General features: G+C 33.6%; 3 protein-coding genes across 5 annotated transcripts in view; 2 read left to right on the forward strand and 1 right to left on the reverse strand.

Annotated features, from left to right (window-relative positions):
- The window catches only part of LOC105171829 (late embryogenesis abundant protein 1), a gene marked incomplete in the record, with an annotated part of 2,618 nt that extends 898 nt beyond the window's left edge, over positions 1-1,720 (forward strand). Inside the window, 2 exon segments of the mRNA XM_011093071.2 lie at positions 861-925; positions 1,504-1,720. Coding sequence (XP_011091373.1) covers positions 861-925; positions 1,504-1,584 — 146 coding nt within the window.
- LOC105171831 (40S ribosomal protein S17-like) lies at positions 3,931-4,722 on the reverse strand. The gene has a single exon (XM_011093072.2). The coding sequence runs from the start codon at positions 4,621-4,623 to the stop codon at positions 4,198-4,200; it is 426 nt and encodes a 141-aa protein (XP_011091374.1). The 5' UTR covers positions 4,624-4,722; the 3' UTR covers positions 3,931-4,197.
- Positions 6,738-22,599, forward strand: LOC105171832. Of its 3 annotated transcripts, none has more exons than XM_020697394.1 (18): positions 6,738-7,158; positions 7,546-7,604; positions 8,393-8,474; positions 8,651-8,718; positions 9,236-9,305; positions 10,743-10,824; positions 11,098-11,162; positions 12,044-12,994; positions 13,125-13,187; positions 13,271-13,317; positions 13,780-13,825; positions 13,934-14,013; positions 14,364-14,480; positions 14,972-15,053; positions 15,519-15,644; positions 21,431-21,511; positions 22,058-22,183; positions 22,260-22,599. In XM_020697394.1, the coding sequence occupies exons 1-18, from the start codon at positions 6,847-6,849 to the stop codon at positions 22,323-22,325; spliced, it is 2,523 nt and encodes an 840-aa protein (XP_020553053.1). In that variant the 5' UTR covers positions 6,738-6,846; the 3' UTR covers positions 22,326-22,599. The 3 variants fall into 3 exon arrangements, with proteins under 3 accessions (XP_020553053.1, XP_011091375.1, XP_020553054.1); XM_011093073.2 differs by having other exon boundaries at positions 6,740-7,158; positions 14,367-14,480; XM_020697395.1 differs by lacking the exon at positions 6,738-7,158 and having other exon boundaries at positions 7,563-7,604; positions 8,393-8,479.

Raw genomic sequence — 23,287 nt, forward strand, 5'->3', positions numbered from 1 at the left:
GGGGGCGGTGTGATTATTTATTCGTAATATGGGGGTGTTTTTTGATATTAGAAAATTCATAGTGGGATTATTGATATTTTTATATATCACAGGAGGTCAAAATGGATTTAACCCGATAAGTATATTATACGTATCATATAATTGGTTCAAATTTGATCGAACTAAATTTGGGCTAGAATTTTCCCTTTTCCAGATACTTATTCTCAACTTTCTATTGTTTTTTCAGTTTCAAACTTATACTTCGTAAAACTTGTCTTTTTTAAGTAGGATAATTACCTTGTTCTCTCCCAGGGCTTAATATGATTATACATAGACATTTTGTGATTTCTAAAAATACATATAGTATTATTGATGTTTGTTTTTATCCAAGATATAAATTCATTCGTTAGTCCAAATTCACCAAATTTGTTGATATTAGCACAAAAAAATAAAAATAAATTGACTTACTGTAGGTATAACGAATCTTTTTAATCACCCTTGTATATCTCCAAAGGCGTTAATGCATATAAGTATATACATCTTCATTCTTATAATGGTAGTTTGATTAGAAAAATATTTGTTGATCCGCACTAAATTTAATAGTAAATCAATCAAGGGTAAATAAGAATTTTTATTAATTTATTTTTGTTTAGTAATATCAGTAAAACTTGTGAATTTGGACAAATGGAGAGATCTATATACTGGACGAAAACAAACAATGAGGATATTGAATGTAATTTTCAAACAACAAAAAATTTATATGTAATCCCATTAAATCTTAGAAAATAATGATATAATTGTCCCTTTACTATTTTACTATATAAAAATTTAATGCATAAATTCTTCATGTATGTATATTATTGGAGCAGGAAAAAGCTAAGCTGCAGAGAACACCCAAGGCCAAGCCCAACAAACGAGGGAGGAAACCGCTGGATTCCTTCAGCAGGTTTTCAATTATGTTTTGCCTTTTCCTAAAAATACAAAAATATATTTTTTTTAAGAAAATAAAATAAAATTACACTTATATCTCTTTTAAAATTTTTTTATTTATATCTGACCAACTTCTATTAGGATTTGAATGAAAAATATCAATATTGAAAAAAAAATTATCTAAATTTTTAATTTCGCCACTCATTTAACATTCATTTATATATTTTTGTACTTATAAAAGGATAGATGTAATATATATATATATTTAAAATTATTACATTGTTTTCCTTATAAGTACAAAATTATTACATAGGTAAAATTTAAAAACTTATGTAAGTTTGTTTCTAATGTCAGCATTTTTAGTCCAAACCTAGCGAAAGATGAGACATGTGTAAACAATGAATTTTCAGAAGGGGCATAAATGCAATTTCAAAACTTATATTGAAAAAAGTGTAATTTCACATTTTTAGAGGGATAGTAACCCTAAAAAATAATTTGAATGAAATTTTAATCTAAAAATAGCAATTAATGTAAATTAATATTATTTTTTAGAAATTATTATTATTATTGTTTAATTTGTTTTATGATTTGCAGACTGGAGAGCAAGTGGTTAACATGGCTCAGGGTGCCATTGATGGAGTGAAGAACAGTCTGGGGATGGGCGAGAAGAAGTGAAACCAAGTCCCATGATGTCTTAGGGCTTATGGCTTCCTTTATTGTTTTAATAATAAGAGCTAAATTTAGCATAGCAAATGTTTTAGGGTGTGACACAGTTTTAGATGGTTATTAGAATTTTTACATTTTTCTTTAATTGGAGGGTTTTGGGTGCAGACACACACACACAAACACACACTCTCTAATATTTAATTTTTTTTTTTTTTTGCAATTTAATTCTCCTAACATTCAAAAAAGAGAAAATATTTTATTATTTAATTATAAATTATTATAATAATTAAATAAAAATAAGATTGATATTGATATTATATTTATCGAATAATATAAATTAAAAAACATTATAATTTGTATAACTATAGATAGATATTGTATTAAAAAAATATCAATTATATATCTATATTAATATTCGATTAGCATGAATATACATATATATTATTTTTAGTCAAAAGTTTAGGTATTGATTTGTCATTTTTTTTTGTTTGTACAAAGATTATCTACTAAATTTTTATTTGAAATTAAATTAATGTGTACTATTTATAAAAGAGTTCGAAAAATATTTAAAACAAAATATAACAAGAAACAACAATTTATATGATTCTAATTGTATCATGTCTATTTTAGTTATTTTTTACCAATTAAAGACCTTATTATACTAAACACCCCAATATCTTATAAGATGTTTACACGTCTTATAGATTTTAATATCTTATTTCATCCAAACACTTTAGAAGCTTATTTTTAAAATCAGAACCAACGTCTTATAAGCTCCTAAAACATTATAAGATGTTTAAAAAAGCTTAGCCAAACACCAAATTTATTTGAAACATCTTATAACCTCCTACAACTTATAAGATGTTGTAGGAGTTTATAAGTCTTTTATTTTATTTTAAAAATAATATTCTTAAATATTTGGATAAAATAAGATATATATTTGAATAAAATAAGAGATTAAAATTTATGAGATATTTTCACATCTTGTAAAAAGTTAGGGTATTTGGTGTACTAATATTATTTTTTTATTGGTAAAAGACAAAAAAGAACATGTACCATTAAAATCAAGTAGTACTATATTTTGACGTAAACTGTATCAGGTCTAATTTCTTGATAAGTTGTTGTTAATAAATAAAAATATTACGAATTGAAAATTAAAATAAAAAGTGAAAAAAAGTATTTGGAGAAATAATTTAATACTTATAATTTTGTTAATAAGTTGTAAAAATTGGTAGGTAACTACTTAACTTTAAATTTAAATCTAATAAGTTTTATGGAAAAAAAAAGATTATGCTAAAACTAATTAATTAAATAAAAATAAATATTAACTTAAAAAGGAGAAAAATGTGAGGAGAAATGCTATCAAACACCTTCAAACAGGGGCACACCTTCAGTTGCACAACTTTTGGCAGCCCATGCCTATCAAACACCTCCCAAATATGTAATAGAATGCTGGGGAGTGGTTCCACGAAGAGCTATCAGGATAGACCGGAAGTTATCAAAGGTACAGTGCTGGAAAGATTTAAGGAAGATCGGCATATGCTTAATATGGTTGGGCTTGCAAATTCGAGCGAGTGATTGTTGACATCTCTTCCACTTTCTCCCCCCCTAGACTGTTACTCCGGCTGAAGGTTTAGCCCATTCATACTCGTGTGGTTGTGTACATATACCCAAATTCTGCTCAATCTGCAGAAGATTTACAATTACAAATATGCAAGTGCTACTAATTCTGAAAGTTCTCGATTCTGTTTGCAAATCAATCTTGGACATCTCTTTTTGTTTCAATAGAATTTGAAGTTCAATTCAACTGGTGAAAGGATAATAGAACAGAGGGTAGAAAATCAACTGTGTAAAATCTGTGTTCAACTTGATTAAAATCCAAATTAACTCAAACAGCCAAATTATCAAATTAAATTCAACCATTAATCCAAGTAAGAAATGAAACCAAATTGAACAACATTTCATAATTGTTTATATCGTTAGCCACAAATAACAAGCACATTCTCTATCCTATGGATACGAGCAGAGAACAAGGCAACACCATCCCACAAACAATTAGAGAAAAAGTGCAATTGATAATTCCTGTCATGTTTTACACCATAGTTATTTCCCACACCAACATTGAACCATGTTTCTTCCAACTAGCCGAGAAACACAAGAATGTTCAATGTTGATTTAAAGTGCAATTCCATAAGGACTAAAGGGGAAGGTGCCAACTGATAATATCAGCAATGAGGACCAGCCAAAGAAAGCTCCAAGCCCAATGAAAAAATTTTCATGATCATTCAGACGACCTCCACACCAAAAGAGAACTACAACATAAAAAATCCCACCGCGGATCATCTCATCAGAATGTAATCTTATGAGAGAAAAAGAGTTGCTAGCATTTCCATCAATGGGCAATGAAAGATCCCACCAAGCAAGAGAATAGAAAAGAGATACTGCTATTCATAATTAGCAAAAATCTCATACTTTCGGCAAAAACTTGACAGGAAGAGAGATGTGATTGTCTCAGAAACTCTAACACATATTCTAAAAGTAACGGAAGACATCGTTTCCAACAAAGCTCAAATTAACCCACTATTAAAGGAATACATAACCCGAGAAAAGACCGCGTCTCTCTCAGTACCGTCTGACGCCTCCGCGGCCGTAGTTCAGCGGCGCAACATTGATCGGTCCCTGGTCCTCTCTAAGGACGACACCTGGAAGCTCCTTCATCCCAAGCGAGTCCAATAAATCAATTGTCTCCTGGTCAACCTCTATGCGGTCCACCTTAATGGCCGACTCATCGGGAGCGAAATCCATGCGGCGCTCGCGCTCCTCCTCCTGCAGCTTGAGTGAAATTCCACGGACCGGCCCCTTCTGGATACGCTTCATCAGATGAGTAGAGAACCCAGCAATCTTGTTCCGGAGGCGCTTCGAGGGGATGATGGCGACTTCTTCAAGAACCTTCTTGTTGGTGTGGAAATCCAGCGTCATCTTCGAGTAGTAATGCTCGATCACTTGCCGGGAGGACTTCTTCACAGTCTTTGTTCGGACGCGACCCATCTTCTTGGTGGTGGTTCTGGTTCGGCGGCGTCGGGGTAGGGGAGAAGACGGAGAGCAGTGTTTGCTTTAAGGTTTGGGATGCAAGCAAGAAGTTCACAGGTTTTGAGATTATAAATGGAGGCAGAAATTTCCCGTTGGTACCACTACTCTTTGATTGTATTAAACCAACCCCCAACTTTTCCAATAACTATACTTTAACCACAACTGATATAACCAAAATATAATCAAAGTGTTATAAATTTATAGAAATTCTAAGTTTATTGGCCTATTACTCATAATAAAATATAAAGAAATTAATATATGTACTTCATCCAAATCACTTTCTTATTCTCTCAAAAACTCTTCTACAAATGAAATATATGATGGTATTTATAGACCACCAAAATACACCACAACTATTATAATTATAAATCATCATGGGGGATACAAAAGCGTATAATATAATGGAGAATAAAAATGAATATCAAGATGTATATGCATTCATATATACATGTATATGTAATACTCCCCTTTGAATGCATACCTCTTATTATATACATCCTGCCTCGTTAAAAATCTTGTCTGGAAAAACTCAATGGAATAAAAACCAAGGCTAAGGAAAAGAATAGAGTTGTATAATCTCCCCCTCAATTTGAACTTTTCTTAAAATACCCATTACGTCCTTCTTAGTTTTCTTAATATCATTTGCTCTCAAATATTATAACGAACTCTAATTTAATCCGTTCAAGTTTTATTATAGTCCAATTATGACATATAATTTATTTACTAATCAACTAAGTTTCATAAAGATTTACCAATTAATTCTATAATTATGTATTATAATCTTTGGGACGTCACACACACTCTCTCTCTCTCACTAATATTTAAAAAATTACTATTTAATTTTTTTAACTTTCAAAAATGATAAAATATTTTATTATTTAATTATAAATTATTATAATAGTTAAATAAAAATAAGGATTAATATTGATATTATATTTGTTGAATAATATAAATTCAAAACATTATAATTTGTATGAATAGAAATAGTTATTGTATTCATAAAAAAACATCAATTGTATATCTATATTAATATTCGATTAGCATGGAATGGTTAATTTTAATTAATTTAATTAAAATTATATTGTATTATATAAATAATTAAATAATTATTAATATAAAATAATATTTATTATTAATAAATATATATAATATTTTAATTAAATAATTATTATATAAAATAATATTTTATTATTAATAACTATGTAATATTATATATATTAGATGTGAGAAGGGTAAAAATATCAAAAAAGGCATTTTTATAGTAAATTTGCAGTCAAAAACGCGTGTAGGTCAATTTCTGTACGGAGGATATTTTTTAGACTTTATTTTATATCATAGGGGGTATTCAATACTTTAATTTTCATATGGGGATTTTTAAATATTCCTATTATCATAGAGTGGTCTCTGGATTTTTTTCTATTTTTTTGTATCAACTTATCATTTTAATTTTGTAAAATTTATATTTTGTCATATATGATCAATTTTCATGTGATTTTTCCCCTGGAAAAGGATCATATGCACTTGAGATGTGATATTTTACCCGTACATTGCTCTTAAATATTACATGAAGTTTTTCCACCAGAAAAATCAAGAGAACAATTAAGATGATAAGTTGACATAAAAAAATTTATATGATAAAGTGTAGAAACGGCCATGGTTGGATGATAAAATATAATTTATCCTTACTTAAATTTCTTTAGTTATAAAATGAACATTTCTTTTTAACTATCTAACATGTCTAATAAGTTTTATAAAAAATTAAAAAAAAGGTTATGCTAAAATTAAGTTAATTAAATAAAGATAAATATTAAATTAACTTGACATTTTAAAAAAAATAATTATTTACATGTCCTAGATTTATTGATAAATAATATAGTTCTTTGTTTAAGTTTTTCTCTCTGTTTTCGTCAAAAGCTCAAAAATAATCCAAAAACAAAACTAATCATAATGTAATCTTCTCATTTTTTTTGAAATAAATAAAAAATTATGAGAAAATGAAAAATAAAAAAATGGAGATATGACCGTTGCCCGGCGCCTCCCACTTTCGCGTACATTCTATCAACCACTTTTCGTTTCAAGTGCTTTAAGACTATACGGCACTACTCCAAGAATTCAATCACCAATAGAGCTTTCACATTTCTTCCTTTTACATTAATATTTCACACAAGTCCATCTTCATCCATGGCCACTCTCCAATCCCACCTCCATTTCTTGCCCTTGAACTCCCCAAAACTCATTCACTTTAAGAACCCTCATTCTTGTTCATTCTCCAAGAAACTTCTGCTCTCCAAGAATCTGTTTTCGGCCAAGAAATTTCATGGGGTTTTGCGTTCAAGGTTCACTAGCTATTGCAAAGCAAGTGCTAGTAGTAGTAGCAGCGCTGAGATTGAGAAGTCCGTTTCGACGGAGAGTGGAAATGAGAGGCCTCCGTTTGATATTAACTTGGCTGTTATTCTTGCTGGTTTTGCATTTGAAGCTTACACCACTCCGCCTGTAATTTTCCCTTGTTCTAATTTCATCAATTCTTTTCTATATGTACATATTTTTTCTTATTTGGGTGGGTTTCTTGTTTTGTGGAACGTGACGAGAAATTGGGATGAAATTGGGAAATTCATGTTCTTGGTTAATGGGTTGTTTTTTATTTGGGGTATGATGGAATTTCACTATTGTAGAACTGAAAGAATTGTGCACCAGCCTCTCTTGAAATGATTTTTAGTTAACTGCTGATGGGAAAATATTTGGTGAAAGATTTCTACTATTTTCCTCTTTCCTCTGGTTGTGATATGTTAATATTTCTTCGATCTTACAATTTATTTTTCTGTTCTTGGTAATTCATAGTTTTTTCTAAATTTGCTCCTTATCTTGTACATTTTTCACCAGGAGAAAGTTGGCCAGCGTGAAATGGATGCAGCAAAGTGCCAGACAGTGTTCCTCTCAGAGTATGTAGTTTTTGCATTCAGTTATCACAGATAACTATAACATATTGGAAATGAAAATATTCATAATGCATAAACATGATGTTTTAAAAGGCTGTTTATGTGGGCTATGTTTGGTCATGGGATCTTAGTTAGGAAAACAGTTCTCATTTCAAGTGGTGGTACATTGTATTTACTTTCTGATACTTCCATTTTTCCTCATAAAAGTGAAAGTCCAACATAGCATAAGGCTTGCGATGTGAATTCAATCTGATATGCAGCATTATATTCAAATTAATGTGTCATAGATGTTTGTGAAGATCAACTGTCTAAGATATGTTTCCATATCTTCTTGGCAATTTGAGATTCTTCTGAGATAAATCTTGGCATTTTCAGTACATATATATATATATATATATATATATACTTTTTCTTTCTCTGGACTGTGAATTTGGAAGCTTCACTAGCTATTGTGTCCTTCAGAACTTCCTACTCTGGTTGGATAAACAAATAGCTTTTGGCATACAAAATATTCCATGAAAGCCAAGTATGACAAATTCCGTATCAGAAAGACATAAATTCCATATATATTTGCATTTAGTACTGAATTTAAGACTTAATAATGCAAAATTGCTCTCTGGGTCTACTCATTGTCTATAGACCTTGCTAATATCTTAATTGCATTGCACATAAGTTACTTAGCATATAGATTCATGTTCTTTTTATAAGGCGATGATTTCCAGGTTTTAATAGGCATGATCTTCTGCCCTTCAGATGCTTTAATGCTTTCCTTATCTAACTGAAACTTTCAGGTCATTTCTACGAGAAATTTATGATGGCCAATTATTTGTTAAGCTAAAGAAAGGTTTCAACTTTCCTGCAATGGATCCATGGGTAGGGTAATGTTCTGTAATTCTTTCCCCATCAGAAACTAGAACAACCAGATTGCCTTTTGCTATTTCTGCAGTGAGCTTAGATTATCATTGCTTGAGGATGAAATGATACTATGGTTAAATCCATCCTTGAGGTTAATTGATTTTATGTGATGACTGTCATTGTCTGATTTTCAGGGAACTAGTGATCCATATGTGATCGTGCAATTGGACTGTCAAGTAGTCAAAAGCAAGGTCAAATGGGGGTAAGTTGCTTGTATGTTGGTTTACTAGTTCCCCTACTCCCTGATATTCTGCATTTGACCTAAGATAGAAAACTGCCAACTTCATATGGGAATGACATATTGTTTGGCCCCATGGTTCAATGCAACTGAAATTTGTACCATTTTATGAACATACTAGGTTAACATTGGAACCTTGTGGCATGCATAGATAGGTCAGTTTTTGCCCTTTTTTCATATCAGTTTTCAAATGATTCAGAAGTTAACATATAAGAGATTGTGCATGTTAGTCCCTGCTGAGAAGCCAAAATTATATGATATGAAACGCAACTATCTGTTTAATTCTGCTTCTAGCAAATTACAAATTCTATTTTGCAGCCGACCATCCATTGACTTACTATGCGCACTGTGTCCTTAGATCACCTATTGTTCATAGTTTATGCACTAGATAATTTTCACTTTAATCCTTAAGAGAGCATGTTGCATTGATTTTAAAGATCATGTGATACATTGAATGATATTTTTCACCGAAAAATTTCAGGACGAAAGAACCCACATGGAATGAGGAGTTTGCTTTGAACATCAAACAACCACCAATGCACAATCTTCAGGTTGTTATAGTTTTCTATTATTTCTTTCCTATTTGATGGTAGTTCCTTCTTTCGTCTCTCTCCCCTGATAAGCACATTTCACCATAGTTACCTTTATAAAGTGTCTTCTATTATTGCTTTCTTATTAACCCAAGCTATTTTCTTCTAGTTAAGTCAAGTAATTGCAGTCTAGTTATTATGTATTGAAGAATGTAATCTATATACAATTTTTTGCAAGTTTTGTAATGATTAGAAGAGTGTTCATTGATGGACATCATGCTTAACAAAATGCTTTAATAACGCCAGACTTGCTATTGTATGTGAACTATGAGGATTACACTGAGTCATGTTTGGAGCAGTGACAGGTGTGCGTTCACATTGGCTAGGGATGTCTTCATTCCACCCTGATATACTTTAACACATCAAAAAACATATAGAAGTCTGAATTCTTCACAATGGTCTTGCAGAGTTCTGGAACCCAAATACACAGGAAGAAAAGAAAATCAGAGGGAATCCTGTAATCAATTAGGAGAATAAAAATGAAGGCCATCTTTTGATCAATTTAACAAGCAGAAGGCATGCAAAGTAACAAAGAGATAGCTTGATTTGGGAATTGATTCTCACTAAACCACCAAGTGCTAGTAGGAAGAAAGCAGGTTTAAAGATGAACATGCTTGCCTAAGAAGAGAAAATAAAAAGAATAGTTCACCAAAGAGAAGGGAAACATGTTCTCAACTTTCTCTTGCTGGGTAATTGATGAAAAACGAAGGCATAGTCCTATATTGATTTCAGCTGGAAAAGAGAAAGGAAATAGGATTGAAGCTAGACTTGAGTTGAAATTTGGATGTTGCCAATTTCTGCTCACTTTGACAAGGGCACATTAAAGTTGAAATTTGTCAATGCACATGCACAGGCTTTTACATGCTTAGCAAAAGCTATTCAATTTTAGGTCTGATCTAAACTATAAAGTACTGGTACTTCCAAATTGCTATACACATGGACTTTCAAATTGAAATGCCTAAGATGAATGATACGGACATGAGAGGAGAAAACCCTACCCCTTTGTTCGTTCACTTAAATCCAAATTCATATATGGATTTTTGCAAAGCCGAACGACGAAAGGAAAATTGAAGTAAGATTTGTGACTTATTCACTCCAAGACACTACTTGAAACATTGTTCGCGAACAAGTCTCCAGGGTCATCTGTATACAAATTTAATTTATGTCCAATGACAGAACATGTAAAATAATGTTAAGTATCAATTTTATATTTTCTATTCGCATTTTAAGAATTTAATCAAATTTAAGTTAATTCTTAAAAGGGAAAGAAAAACTCAGGAGGTTGTTTGTTTTGTTCTCATAAGAAGTACACCATTTCTCATATTAGATATTGTCATGTCTTATAATTTGGGCAATACTTCTCTTTGCTTGTTTCAGTTCTTCTTATAAAATATTTAGGTTGCAGCTTGGGATGCAAATCTTGTGACTCCACACAAACGCATGGGGAATGCCGGTATTGATTTGGAAAACCTTTGTGACGGTAAGCTTTATTCACTGCATGCATCACATCAGTGTTTTCGCTGATTTATTTATATCTAGCCTAAAGCTGCTCGACTTGAAGATGTCATTTCTACTACAGCTCTAAATTTTATTAGAAAAACAAACATTATTCCACTAACAAAAAAATGAATCTGACCTGATTTTGCCCTCACTTCATGGTATAAGCTGCATATTCTAGCATTTCCAGAAAAGGGTACATCTGTTTTATGCAGGAAACTCTCACCAATGAATTGACGAACTGCGTATTTGATAGGAAATTCGCATGAAGTGCTTCTTGATTTGGAAGGGATGGGAGGTGGCGGAAAGATAGAGCTAGAGGTAAGTTGCTTTGGTGAAACCCTGGAAAATCTAGATCCTATCTCATAAGGCAGGTCCCAAGTACAACTATGTGAAAAAGCTTTTAATTATTTTTGGTACTTATTGGCCTATTGCTAAGCATAAATTTCTATAAGAATTAAGAAATTACCAGCCAGAGTTCAATTGTAGCTGGATTCTTATGGTCTTTGCTAGAAGTTAGATTAAGCATCAATTAAATGAAAGCGTATTATGTCTTAAAGGTTCACACCAATATTTTCACATTGTCCTTGTTCCTCTTTTGTGGCTTTAATAAATACTAAATCCTCCTTGCATTTCCTACTTTTGACAATCCAAAGATATAAAACAGTACTAGTTTATCTAATGAACTATGCAAAATCAAGTATGCAATAAACTTCTTTATCGCGCAAATTTAGAAGGAAAAAATCATAGTTATTCTTAGAAGCAAACACTTTGGACTTCCATGTTTTAGATTCAAATCATCTTAATTTCAAAACGTAAGGGAGTAATACTCTTTTTTCTGCTTTGATTAAAACTGCTTATAATATTTTCTTGTTTTCAATTTTGTCAATAAACAGGTTGGTCCTTGCCAAACAGCCTACCTAGACATAAGTAATTCTAGTTTACCTTAGGGGGCAAAAAAAGTTTAATTAAGAATGATAAAATTCATATGGTTGATGGCTCTCTGAACTTGAGCTGGACAAAAGGTAACACAAATTCGTGTAACTTATAACATGTTTTTCCGACATCTGGTGAAATAGTGTTGGCAATAAATGTTTATGGCTGCATGAATAGATTAATTAGCTGAATACATGACTGTCTGAGATACCCTTCTTGTATTTTTTTACGTATATGACTTACTTTTCTTCCTAAATGCATCTCAGGTCAAGTACAAGAGTTTTGAGAAAATGGATGAGGAAAAGAAATGGTGGAAAATTCCTGTTGTCACTGAATTTCTCCAGAAAAATGGTTTTGAGCCTGCACTTAAGATGCTTGTTGGGTCAGAAACTGTTCAAGCACGCGAGTTCGTGCAGTTTGCTTTTGGACAGCTAAAGTCTATTAATGATTCATATCTGCAGAAGGATTGGTTTTCCAATTACAAAACTTCCAGTGATCCTGACGTACAGACTGATAAGCATCTAGAGCAGGAGAATAGTAAAGAGGGCTCTACAAATGAAACAAGCCAAAAGCAAAGCACCAATAAAGCGGAGCACAAAATGGATGATATGCATAAATCCTCGCAAGATAGTCAAGTTGGGGAGAATTCATGGTCTGACAAGCAGTTCTGGAAGAAGTTAGCAGATTCTGTCAATCAAAATGTCGTCCAAAAACTTGGTTTTCCTGCTCCTGAGAAAATAAAGTGGGAAGGCTTTGACTTACTAAAGAATATTGGCTCGCAGTCTCGTGAAATTGCTGATGCAAGTTATGTTGAGTCTGGACTCGCAACTCCAAGTAATCAGGAAGCAACTGATGAGGCAAAGGATGGATCAGCGCCTGTAAACACAACGCAGACATCTCTACCAGACATTAAGAAAGTGACACAAGATATATTACGGCAAACTGACTCAATTTTGGGTGCATTAATGGTTGTAAATGCTGCAGTTTCTAAGTTGAACAAAGAATCTGGAGTCGAAGAAAGTAAAACATTAACAAGTCAGCCGAATGGGTTAGTACTGAATGAGAAGGAAGCTGAGGAGATGAGGGCACTGTTCTCAACAGCTGAGAGTGCCATGGAGGCCTGGGCAATGCTAGCAAATGCATTGGGCCATCCAACATTTATTAAATCTGAGTTTGAAAAAATTTGCTTCTTGGATAATTCAGAAACAGACACTCAGGCAAGTTTCTATCTGATCTTTCCAGCACCTTATGCTAGATATACATCACTACTGTCTTATCATTTGATTAAATGGTTATATGATCAAAAGAGAATTCTCTTAGTGATTGTGGACTCTATAAGGGATGCAGGTAGCAATTTGGCGTGACCTTGAAAGAAAAAGACTTGTTATAGCTTTCAGAGGAACAGAACAAGTAGGTTCCATAATTTCTCTAATCAGTGCAGAAAAAGTTATCTCTAGTTTCCTGGTTTGTGTGCTGACATTTGATCTTTCCAGTCTAGGTGGAAAGATCTCCGGACAGATTTGATGCTAGTTCCTGCCGGGTAATGTATTTAATTTACAATAATTTTGCTTTAATTTTTTCCTGTTCCTTTTTTCCCCTTGATTATCTTTTAGTTAAACCTTTAATTTGAAATATTGATAAGAACCTGTTAAAAGTTTTTGGGAAGTATGCTGAGAATTTCTCCATATGTGATATATCTAGTGCCAACTAGTGATTAACTTGAAACTAGGTCTGTAAATGGGTAGGATCTTAGCCTGATGAAGATCCAAAAAATTATTCTATACCCAAAGCCTACCTAGGCCCTTAAACCCAACTCAAGACCCATGGGTCTCTAGACCCGACCAAGACACCATGTCTGGCATGTACAGGTGCCTGTTTTAAAATATGTTGACCTCCTACCTAAATGACAGTATGAAATCTGCATATGTATTGGATCTCCAGTTCGCCCATGATCCAGAGGCTTATTAGTGTTGCTATACTGACTTCTATTTTGCTAGTACAGACTAAATCCTGAAAGGATAGGTGGTGATTTTAAGCAAGAAGTTCAGGTACAGTTCATATCTTTTAAGTTCAATTTTACATCTGCACACAGCACATACTACACATGGATGTGGACTTCTAATCCAGTTATCATTCATAAATAACTTTTTTTTCAGGTTCATAGTGGTTTTCTGAGTGCATATGATTCTGTTAGGACAAGACTTATCTCACTCATTAAACAGGCTATTGGTCACAGGTAATCATGCTTTTTAGACGAAAGAACAGTAACGCTTTTGAAAACTCAATTCACGGATTGCTGATATTACATTCTAGTTTAATATGATTCAGTAATGCCTAGTCTTCTGGTAATCTATCTTTTTCTGATTAATCATAGCCTGCATGTTTGCCAATTTGAAAAGGAGAAGGAATTCCTTTTTAGGAAAGGGGAAACAATTATGTTAAACCATGCCTGTATGTTTTTCTTTGAGCTTGCATAGTTGAAAAGTATTCCCTTTCTTAATGAGAACTGGATATTAGGAAATTATTGTTTTAGACATACTTGTGTTCCATGTATGTCAAAGTCCACTAATTAAATGTTCTTTGTAGCAGAGATGATTCTTCGGATCTGCTTCCCAAATGGCATATTTATGTGACGGGACATAGTTTGGGGGGTGCATTAGCTACACTTTTGGCTCTTGAACTGTCATCAAGTCAATTAGCAAAGTGAGTTCTCTGTTCAACTAAATTTTGTTCTTGCCTATGGTCTCTTTGTAAGTAAGTTTGTCCTGATTGTTTTTCTAGTCTAGTCGAGGTGAATGTGGGTAATATTATCTCCTTCTGCATATGTGTACAACTTAGTAATCATTTTCTCATTCTAGTTCTAAATGACATGGACTTATGTTGTCAATGGTGAATTCAAACATATATATTGTATACATTTAAGTTGACAACATGTTGGTGTCTACTTTTTAGTTAGATGTTTGTCCACTTAATCATTGATGAATAATGCATGAAGTTTCCAAATTATCGCTAATCAATATTTGTTGTTTTCTCCAACAAATTATATTGAGTTTTTTCTTTTTTTGAACAATGACTTAAATATTTCAAGTTTTATCTTCTTTTCCCACCAAAGTGTTTCTATTTTGGTTTGTGTTACTTCCCGACTGGTATAGTTGTTGGGCGTCTTATTTGATTATCTCTATTGTTGGGACTAGGCACCGAGCTATTTCTGTGACCATGTATAATTTTGGATCTCCTAGAGTTGGAAACAGAAGATTTGCTGAAGTCTACAATGAGGTAAGTTGCACCATTAAAGATGATGTGTCAGATGATGCTTCTATGTGTTGTGTCACATGATTTTCTTTTGAGTTTGAAACATGTAGATACTTTATCACTTCCATCAATGTCACAGTAGCTAATTTACCATTTGATGAACACCAAAGTGTAATGGCATGAGATGAAAACAGAAATAAGTTCTACAACGTATAAAAGGTTCACACATGGAGTCGATATATATCAAAGGTATAGATGCAAATGGAACAAGTGGATAATGGGGTTATATTTAACACTAGCTTATAGCTATCTTCATGTACTACTTTGGCAAGCCTCTGAATAGTGCATAATAAAAGGCTTATGATGTAGTTAAAATTTTTATCTAGTTCAGTTGTTTTCAAGCTGAAGGTTCGTTCTCTTGAAGTTGAGGTCTTCAGACTGATATGTTTCTCATTATCTTGAGATAGATCTGTGTTTTTGTGATAACAGAAAGTGAAGGACAGTTGGAGAGTTGTAAACCATAGGGACATAATACCAACAGTGCCACGCTTGATGGGATACTGTCATGTAGCTCAACCAGTTTATTTGGCAGCTGGAGATCTCAGAAGTGCATCAGTGAGTATTAGAATTCAAATTTAACTACTTATATTTAATTCAAAGATATTAAAATTAATGTGTTTTTGAGTAATATCTTAGATATTTAAAGAAACCTAGAATCCTAGATAATGTTGAGAAATCTTCTAGATAGTTCTGGCTTGTTGAGCGAGCCATTAATTACAACCACAAATAACCACAATGTACGATGAAGAACGTTACACCAACTAGTATAAATAGGCTTGTAGGAAGATGAAAGATATAGATAAAAATTATGCAATAAACTACTATCCTTCTCCAAGCTCTCTAGCTTTCTTGCTCCTCTTTTGTTGATCTAACTTCCAATCTAGTCTTGTTCTCCATATTTCAAACTAATCAACCTAGTATTCTTTCAATCACCAATCCTATTTTCTAAAATAAAATACTAACAGTGGTAGTGGTATCAGTTGTATCAGAGCCACAGAGCCACGTCCGATCATATACTGGGCGTGTACTCTTATTTTAAACACTTTGTCATCACACTAATTTTATTGTCCAAACCCACCATGTCCTCATTAGCCAACAAATCTCAGTCCCCATTTTGTTCGGCCAAAATTATGATTATTGGGCCATTAAAATGAAAATTTTATTTCAATCTTAAAAACTATGGAAGATAGTGGAAGAAGGGGTCACCTTGTCGGAAATAGTTCCACTTCGTCATCTATCGAGAAAGGTAACGTCCGATCATATATTGGGCGTGTACTCTTATCTTAAACACTTCCTTATCACACTAATTTTATTGTCCAAACCACCATGTCCTCATTAGCCAAACAAATCTTAGTCTCCATTTTGTTCAGCCAAAATTATGATTATTGGGCCATTAAAATGAAAATTTATTTCAATCTCAAAACTATGGGAGATAGTAGAAGAAGGGGTCACTTTGTCGGAAATAGTTCCACTTCGTCATCTATCGTGAAAGGTAAATCGGGGAATACGAACAAAGGACTCGGAGGCTTTACATTTAAACATCAACAGCAGATAATTTTTGCAAGAATGAGTGTTGCTACATCTACGAAAGAAGTATGGAGCATTTTGCAGAAGGAATATCAAGGCAGTGACAAGGTGCGTATTTTTAAACTTCAAATCCTTAGAAGGGATTTTGAAAATATGAAAATGAAAGATTCTGAGACTATTGATGAATATCATACAACACTATGTGAATGGGTGAATCAACTAAAAGCCTATGGGGAGGATATACAAAAAAAGGAGGGTCATAGAAAAATTACTCATAAGCGTCATTGAAAAAGATTCTAAGCTTAAAGGAAATCATGTGCAACTCAGTAGCAGAAACAGGGGATGCTACCTAATAGTGCCGCTAGCAACCATATGACATACAATAAGGAGTTTTTCAGAAATTGGACAAGTCATTGAAGGCAAACGTCAAACTCGGGGATAGCCACATTGCGAAGGTCGAAGGAAAAAGGATTAGTTGTTATCAACTCAAGAAAAAGGTATGCGCATCATTAATGATGGAGAAAGGATATTCATACACTATTTATGACAACAAAGATAAAACTCTTATAAGTGTGAAAGTAAGAATGAAGGAGCACACATGCTTTCCCATACAACTCCAATATTTGGGCGGTGCAGCTATGAAAACACAAGACTAGTCATGGCTATAGCATTGGAGGCTCGGCCACTTACTTCCAAGGCTTAAAAATACAAAATCAAAAGAAAATGATGACTAATTTATCACAAATCCAAGCTATCGAGGGAGCTTGTGAAGCTTGTTTACAAGGGAAACAACACAAGAAGTCGTTCCCTTCAAGAACCTCCTCGAGAGCTAAAGCAACTTCGGAACTTATTCATACTGACATTTGCTCCTAACAAGGACTCCATCGCATGAGCAAACAGATATTTCATCCTATTTACCGATGACTATTCCAGAATGACCTGGGTATACCACATGGAGAAAAGTCCGAAGTCTTTAAGATTTTCAAGAAGTTCAAAAATCTTGTGGAGAATCAAAGTAGCCGAAGCATAAAAGTCCTCAGAAGTGATCAAGGAAAAGAATATAACAACTCAGAATTCGACAAGTTCTATGAAGAAGAGGGTATTGTACATCAACAGTTGACAAATGAGACCTAATTCAGTTGGCGAAACTGAAACCCTATGACCTTATGGGTTTGACCCCACCTTATGCGTGGGATGTGGTGTCTACTGAATAGTAGGTGTGTTGTTTTTGTTGAATAGTGGGTGTTAGCTAGATATGGGACTTAAACTGTAGCAAGTTATTCGCGGTAATAGGGCTAGCAAGTTATCTAGGTGGATTGGATCTATCACACGAGACTGTGAGATGCTTCTATCTGGACGGTGTCAGATTGAGGGAGTTCATGGGGTTGGAGGAAACTCTTCCACCTGCATCCCCTTATTCGACCATTTGTTGAGTATGTTATTGGGGATGGGGCAAAGTTCTATTTATGGAAGGATCCCTGGCATGAATTAGGCCCTTTTATTCGACAATTTCCAAATGGACCGAGCCTCATGAATACACGGCTGACAAACAGAGTTGATGCTTGCATTGAGGATGGGCAATGGCGTTGGCCCCTCCTGCGATCCCACATATACCCTTTATGATATTCAGCACATTACACATTCCTTTCCATGCATTCATGGGGTAATGACCGCATTTTATGGCGAGCTCGGATGGTGACTCCGACGTCAGCCATGGTGCTCCGATCGCTCCGGGCTGAGAGTCCCAAGGTAGGTTGGTCTTCACTACTCTAGGCCCCTTTAAGATCCCCCGAAATACCTTTGTCCTTTGGCTAGCCATACTTGGTAAGCTTTTTACCATGGACACTTGGATAGCTCCTGTGTTTTTTGTATGGACGGTGCAGTGGAAAATCACAGTCACCTATTCTTTTCACTGCCCCTATTCGAGAAGTCGTTTGCGGGTGATATAGCTCACACTTCGCTTTCCTTGGCTGAACCGACCGTGGCCTACCGACGTGTTGTGGCTGCTAGCAGATGGAGGGGCAAGCACATGATCTGTGCATCCTATCGTGCCTTACTTGGTTCCTTAGTTTATCACATCTGGCGTGAGCGTAATTTTAGACGTTTTGATGGGAGCCATCGTGATTCACGGACTTTGGGTACGCTTATTCTCGACAATGTGCGACAGAGGATTCTCAGTGTTCAACTTCCTTATGCTGTTAGTACATGCGCACTTTATCGTTTATAGCGGATTTCTCAGCTACAACACACACACAGTCAAAGAATTTACAACCTAAAAACCAAGAAACTTGAGTTCGATGAAAAATGCGATGTGGAACTGGGATGAAGAAAATATAGAAAGACAAACTATTATGATTTATAAAATAACACGACCACAACAACAACAAGAAGGCACAGACCATGCAAAGATGGAGAGGAGGAATCAACAAGCACGAGGATCATCCAGGAGGTCACCATGAATAGAAGAGACTGAGGAAGAAACTCTGCCAGGAAGAACAAAGCTTCTAAGTGATATATACGAAACATGCAACTTCGTCATGGAGGAACCAAAGAATTTTGAGGCAGCTGCAAAACATAAAGTATGGGTACAAGGAGGAAATCAAGATGATCGAAAAGAACAAGATATGGGAGCTCGCAGGCAAGCTAAAATACAACGAAGTAATAGGAGTAAAGTGGATCTACTAGGCGGAGCTGAATGCCCATGGATCAATACAGAAGCACAAGGCTTGACTCATAGCAAAAGAATATTTACAACTTTCAGGTATTGACTACACTTAAACTTTTGCTCCAATAGCTCGTGTAGATACCATAAGAGCCCTTGTTGCTATGACAACAAATAAAAAGTTGAAAATATATGAAATGGACGTAAAGTCTGCATTTTTAAATGGTTATATCGACGAAGAAGTCTATGTGGAACAACCTTAAGGATTTGTTGCAAAAGGTCATGAAGAAAAAGTTTTGAGGTTGTAGAACGCACTTTATGGGCTCAAACAAGTGCCAAGAGCCTGATACAACAGAATAGATAATTACTTCATGGATCAAGGATTTCAGAAGAGCCTACTCTCTACATAAAGAGCCAAGGTAATGGTACACTAATTGTTTCCTTATATGTAGATGATCTCATATGTATAGGAAACAATGAGAAGATGATTCAAGACTTATAAGAAGACATGATGAAGACAACCGAGATGAGTGACCTTGACCTAATGCATTTCTTCCTCGGAATTGAATATAAATCAAGAGAAAGAGGGAATATTTATATGTCAAAAGAGGAGACTCTTACTTAAGAAGTTGAAAATAGAAAGCTGCAAGACAAATGCTACTCCTTCGGTCACCGGCGAAAAGTACAAGAAGGAGATCGATCAGAGAAGGTTGATGGCTCTATCTACACAAGTCTCGTTGGAAGCCTGCTATATCTAATTGCCACAAGACCAGATATTATGTTCGCCACAAGTCTACTATCAAGGTTTATGCAGACTTCGATCTAAGTATACTATGGAACAACAAAAAGAATTCTAAGATACTTACGAGGTACGAAAGATTTTGGAATATGGTATAGGTCCACTAATGATGTAAGGTTGGTAGGATACACAGATAGTGACTGGGGATTAGCTGAGGACATGAAAAGCACATCAGGCTATACTTTTTCACTTAGCTTCGGAATATTCTCATAGGCTTCCAAGAAACAAGTGGCACAATCCTCAGCAGAGACACAATACATTGCAGTTGCTGTAATATCAAATCAAGCCACTTGGCTTAGAAGAATTCTAGAAGACATGGGGGAGAAGCAAGAAGAGCCCACGACAATCTATTGTGATAACAGGTCAGCAGTAGGCATAACTAAAAATTCAATGCAGCATAATATGACTAAACATATCGACATCAAATACCACTCTCTTCGAGAAGCAACCACTAGAGGAGTAATTGATCTCAAGTACTGCAGCACTGAAAAACAACTGGCAGATATGTTTATTAAATTCGAAGAGCTATGCACGAATATTGGAGTCTCCCATAAACATATTAAAGGAGTATTAAAATTAGTGTCTTTTTGAGTAATATCTTAGATATTTAACGAAACCTAAGAGATCCTAGATAATTTTGAGAAATTTTCTAGATAGTTCATGGCTTTGTTGAGCAAGCCATTAATTGCAATCACAAATATATGATCAAGAACCTTCCACCAACTAGTACAAATAGGATTCAAGGAAGATGAAATGTGTAGAGAAAAATTATGCAGTAAACTACTAACTGTCCTCCTCCAAGCTCTCTAGCTTTCTTGCTCCTCTTTTGTTGATCTAGCCTTGTTCTCCATATTTCAAACTAATCAACCTAATATTCTTTCAATCACCAATCCCCTTTTTTAAAATAAAATACTAACAAAAGAATTCCCTGAAAAGATTCAGAAGCATTTATTTTGCTTGAAACCTCGCCCAGAGTAGTACTACTACACTACTAAACTAGTTGAGTATGAAATGAATATTTTGATTTTTCTGATATAAATGCGACAAAACCATATTAAAATTGGTTCATGTTTAGGAATCACCATATTGTTGACACTAGAAGTTACTTGACATGATATCAACTCCTTGTTTATTTATTATACAATTTAGCCCTCTATATAAGGTTTTTTTTTTTTTTTTGAATTTTCCTCATCTACTTACACTGTGTAATCTATTTCTTATCAGGGAATTCTGTACATCTTATTTTCGTAGAATTATGCATTATAAAGTGTGTAACTTTGTTGTGCAACTTTTGAATCAGTTTGTTATGGTAATCTGTTTGTTATGCACAAACTGTAAACTATCCTATTTCAGGATAATGTGGATGTTCTGGAGGACGGATATCAAGGTGATGTTATTGGAGAAGCAACACCTGATGTGCTTGTCAGTGAATTTGTATGTTCTTATTCATTCTTTTCTTTATGCATTACCAGTTCGAGTTTATTTTTGTATTGTCTGATTCTCTCATAATGGTCCATTCATTTAAAGCGAGGGAAACATTGTTGTTTTATTGTACTTATATATGTCTATATTCAGAAACTAGAATCATTACATTACGGGAGAATATAAACTTTAAATTTTCATGCTAGCTCGTTGTAGAGAAAGGGAAATATCAAAAAGCCAGGAGCATTCACACTACTGGGGCAAATTTATAATTTTAGCATATTATACACATTGCATAGTCATACTTAGTTAATAGGTGATCGATCTATTGTAGTTACGCAAAAAAATTATTCTATCAAGAGAAACTTGAGTGATTGTCAATGTACGTCCACCTGATGTGCAGATCATATAAAAGCTTATCTTTATATGTTTGATTTTTCCTTCTTGTTCTATTCATTTCACAATCTAACTTGCAATTTCTTAATTGTCTCTTTCTGATTTCGAAGAAGTTGCCCTAGTTGTGTCCTAATGTTGCATTCAATTGAATCTTTTGAACAGATGAAAGGTGAGAAAGAACTTGTGGAGAACATATTGAATACAGAAATTAATATTTTTCGGTCGATTAGAGATGGAAGTGCTCTAATGCAACATATGGAGGATTTCTACTATATTACATTGTTGGAGGTATTGATTTATCACAATCCCCACATTGACATATCAAAGTCCTATGTACATGGACTAATCCGATGCTTTCTTACAGAATGTGAGATCTAACTATCAAAGCGTTGGAGGACAACCACCAGCAGATCAAAAGCTGTCAATTTGAAATTTACTTATAAGGAACTTACAACATAGTGGAGTTTCCTATACTATACAAGAAAGCCAGTCGGTCAAGCATATATGCTTTTTATGGTTTTTCTGATTAGAGAGCGATGAATGAGCTTCACATATGTATTTGTGTCATTTATATAACGATCATTCCCTTGTATGTGAACTGCAAGACTCCCCATCACTTGGTTTGTATTCTTACTCATGGTTGTCTGTGCAAGTATCTTAGACAATATTAATTTGATTTATGTATAGATAGATATTTGTTTTCATTGACTTTGTACAAAATGTTTTGGTTGTCTATTTTAGATTACTAATATGTTTCTGGATATAATTTTTGGAAACAATTAAGTGTATTTTGTGGGATGTATACTGAATTTTTCACAGCGAATATTGTAAATATTCCACATCCTATTATTAAAGATGGAAGCATTTATTATTTGTTTGTTTGGATTTTTGATTGATATTATTTAAATTTCAGCAAGCAGCATAGATATGCATTTTTTTTTCAAACTAGATACTTTAGTGGATTTAATATATTTAGAAAACCTCTTAATATGAATTTTATATATATTTTAAATTCACTAAATGACCTAATTAAAATGTAAATTTTGCCAATTTTTTCTTCAAAATTGGAGTAGTTAATTTTTCGACTTATCTTCAAAAAAGCTGACTTAAATTTTTTTAATTGCATTTTTTCATATTAGATGAATTTTATTTGTTCATAATTTTAATTTTCTTTTTTGCTTTTGAAAATGAAAAAGAAAAGAGATTATTTTATTTTGAGTTAAGCAATATATTATTATTATGTTCATAGGAGTCCAGACTTTTCATTATTCACATAAAATAATTATATCAAATTCGCCATATAAAATGAAAATAATAATTTTCTTTCTAAAAAAGGACTAATTTGATAATATTCTTACAAGCTTAAGGGACTAAAATGATAAAATCAAACTT

Source organism: Sesamum indicum, linkage group LG10 (genome assembly GCF_000512975.1).
Source record: "Sesamum indicum cultivar Zhongzhi No. 13 linkage group LG10, S_indicum_v1.0, whole genome shotgun sequence".
Classification (NCBI taxonomy): Eukaryota; Viridiplantae; Streptophyta; class Magnoliopsida; order Lamiales; family Pedaliaceae; genus Sesamum; species Sesamum indicum.

Excerpts from the sequence above, each read along its gene's own strand:
- LOC105171832 (XM_020697394.1), top strand. The coding sequence starts at position 6,847 with ATGGCCACTCTCCAATCCCACCTCCATTTCTTGCCCTTGAACTCCCCA. Across the intron at positions 10,825-11,097 it reads TTTGGAAAACCTTTGTGACG|GAAATTCGCATGAAGTGCTT; the intron begins GTAAGCTTTATT and ends CGTATTTGATAG. Across the intron at positions 22,184-22,259 it reads ACTATATTACATTGTTGGAG|AATGTGAGATCTAACTATCA; the intron begins GTATTGATTTAT and ends GCTTTCTTACAG.
- LOC105171831 (XM_011093072.2), bottom strand. The coding sequence starts at position 4,623 with ATGGGTCGCGTCCGAACAAAGACTGTGAAGAAGTCCTCCCGGCAAGTG.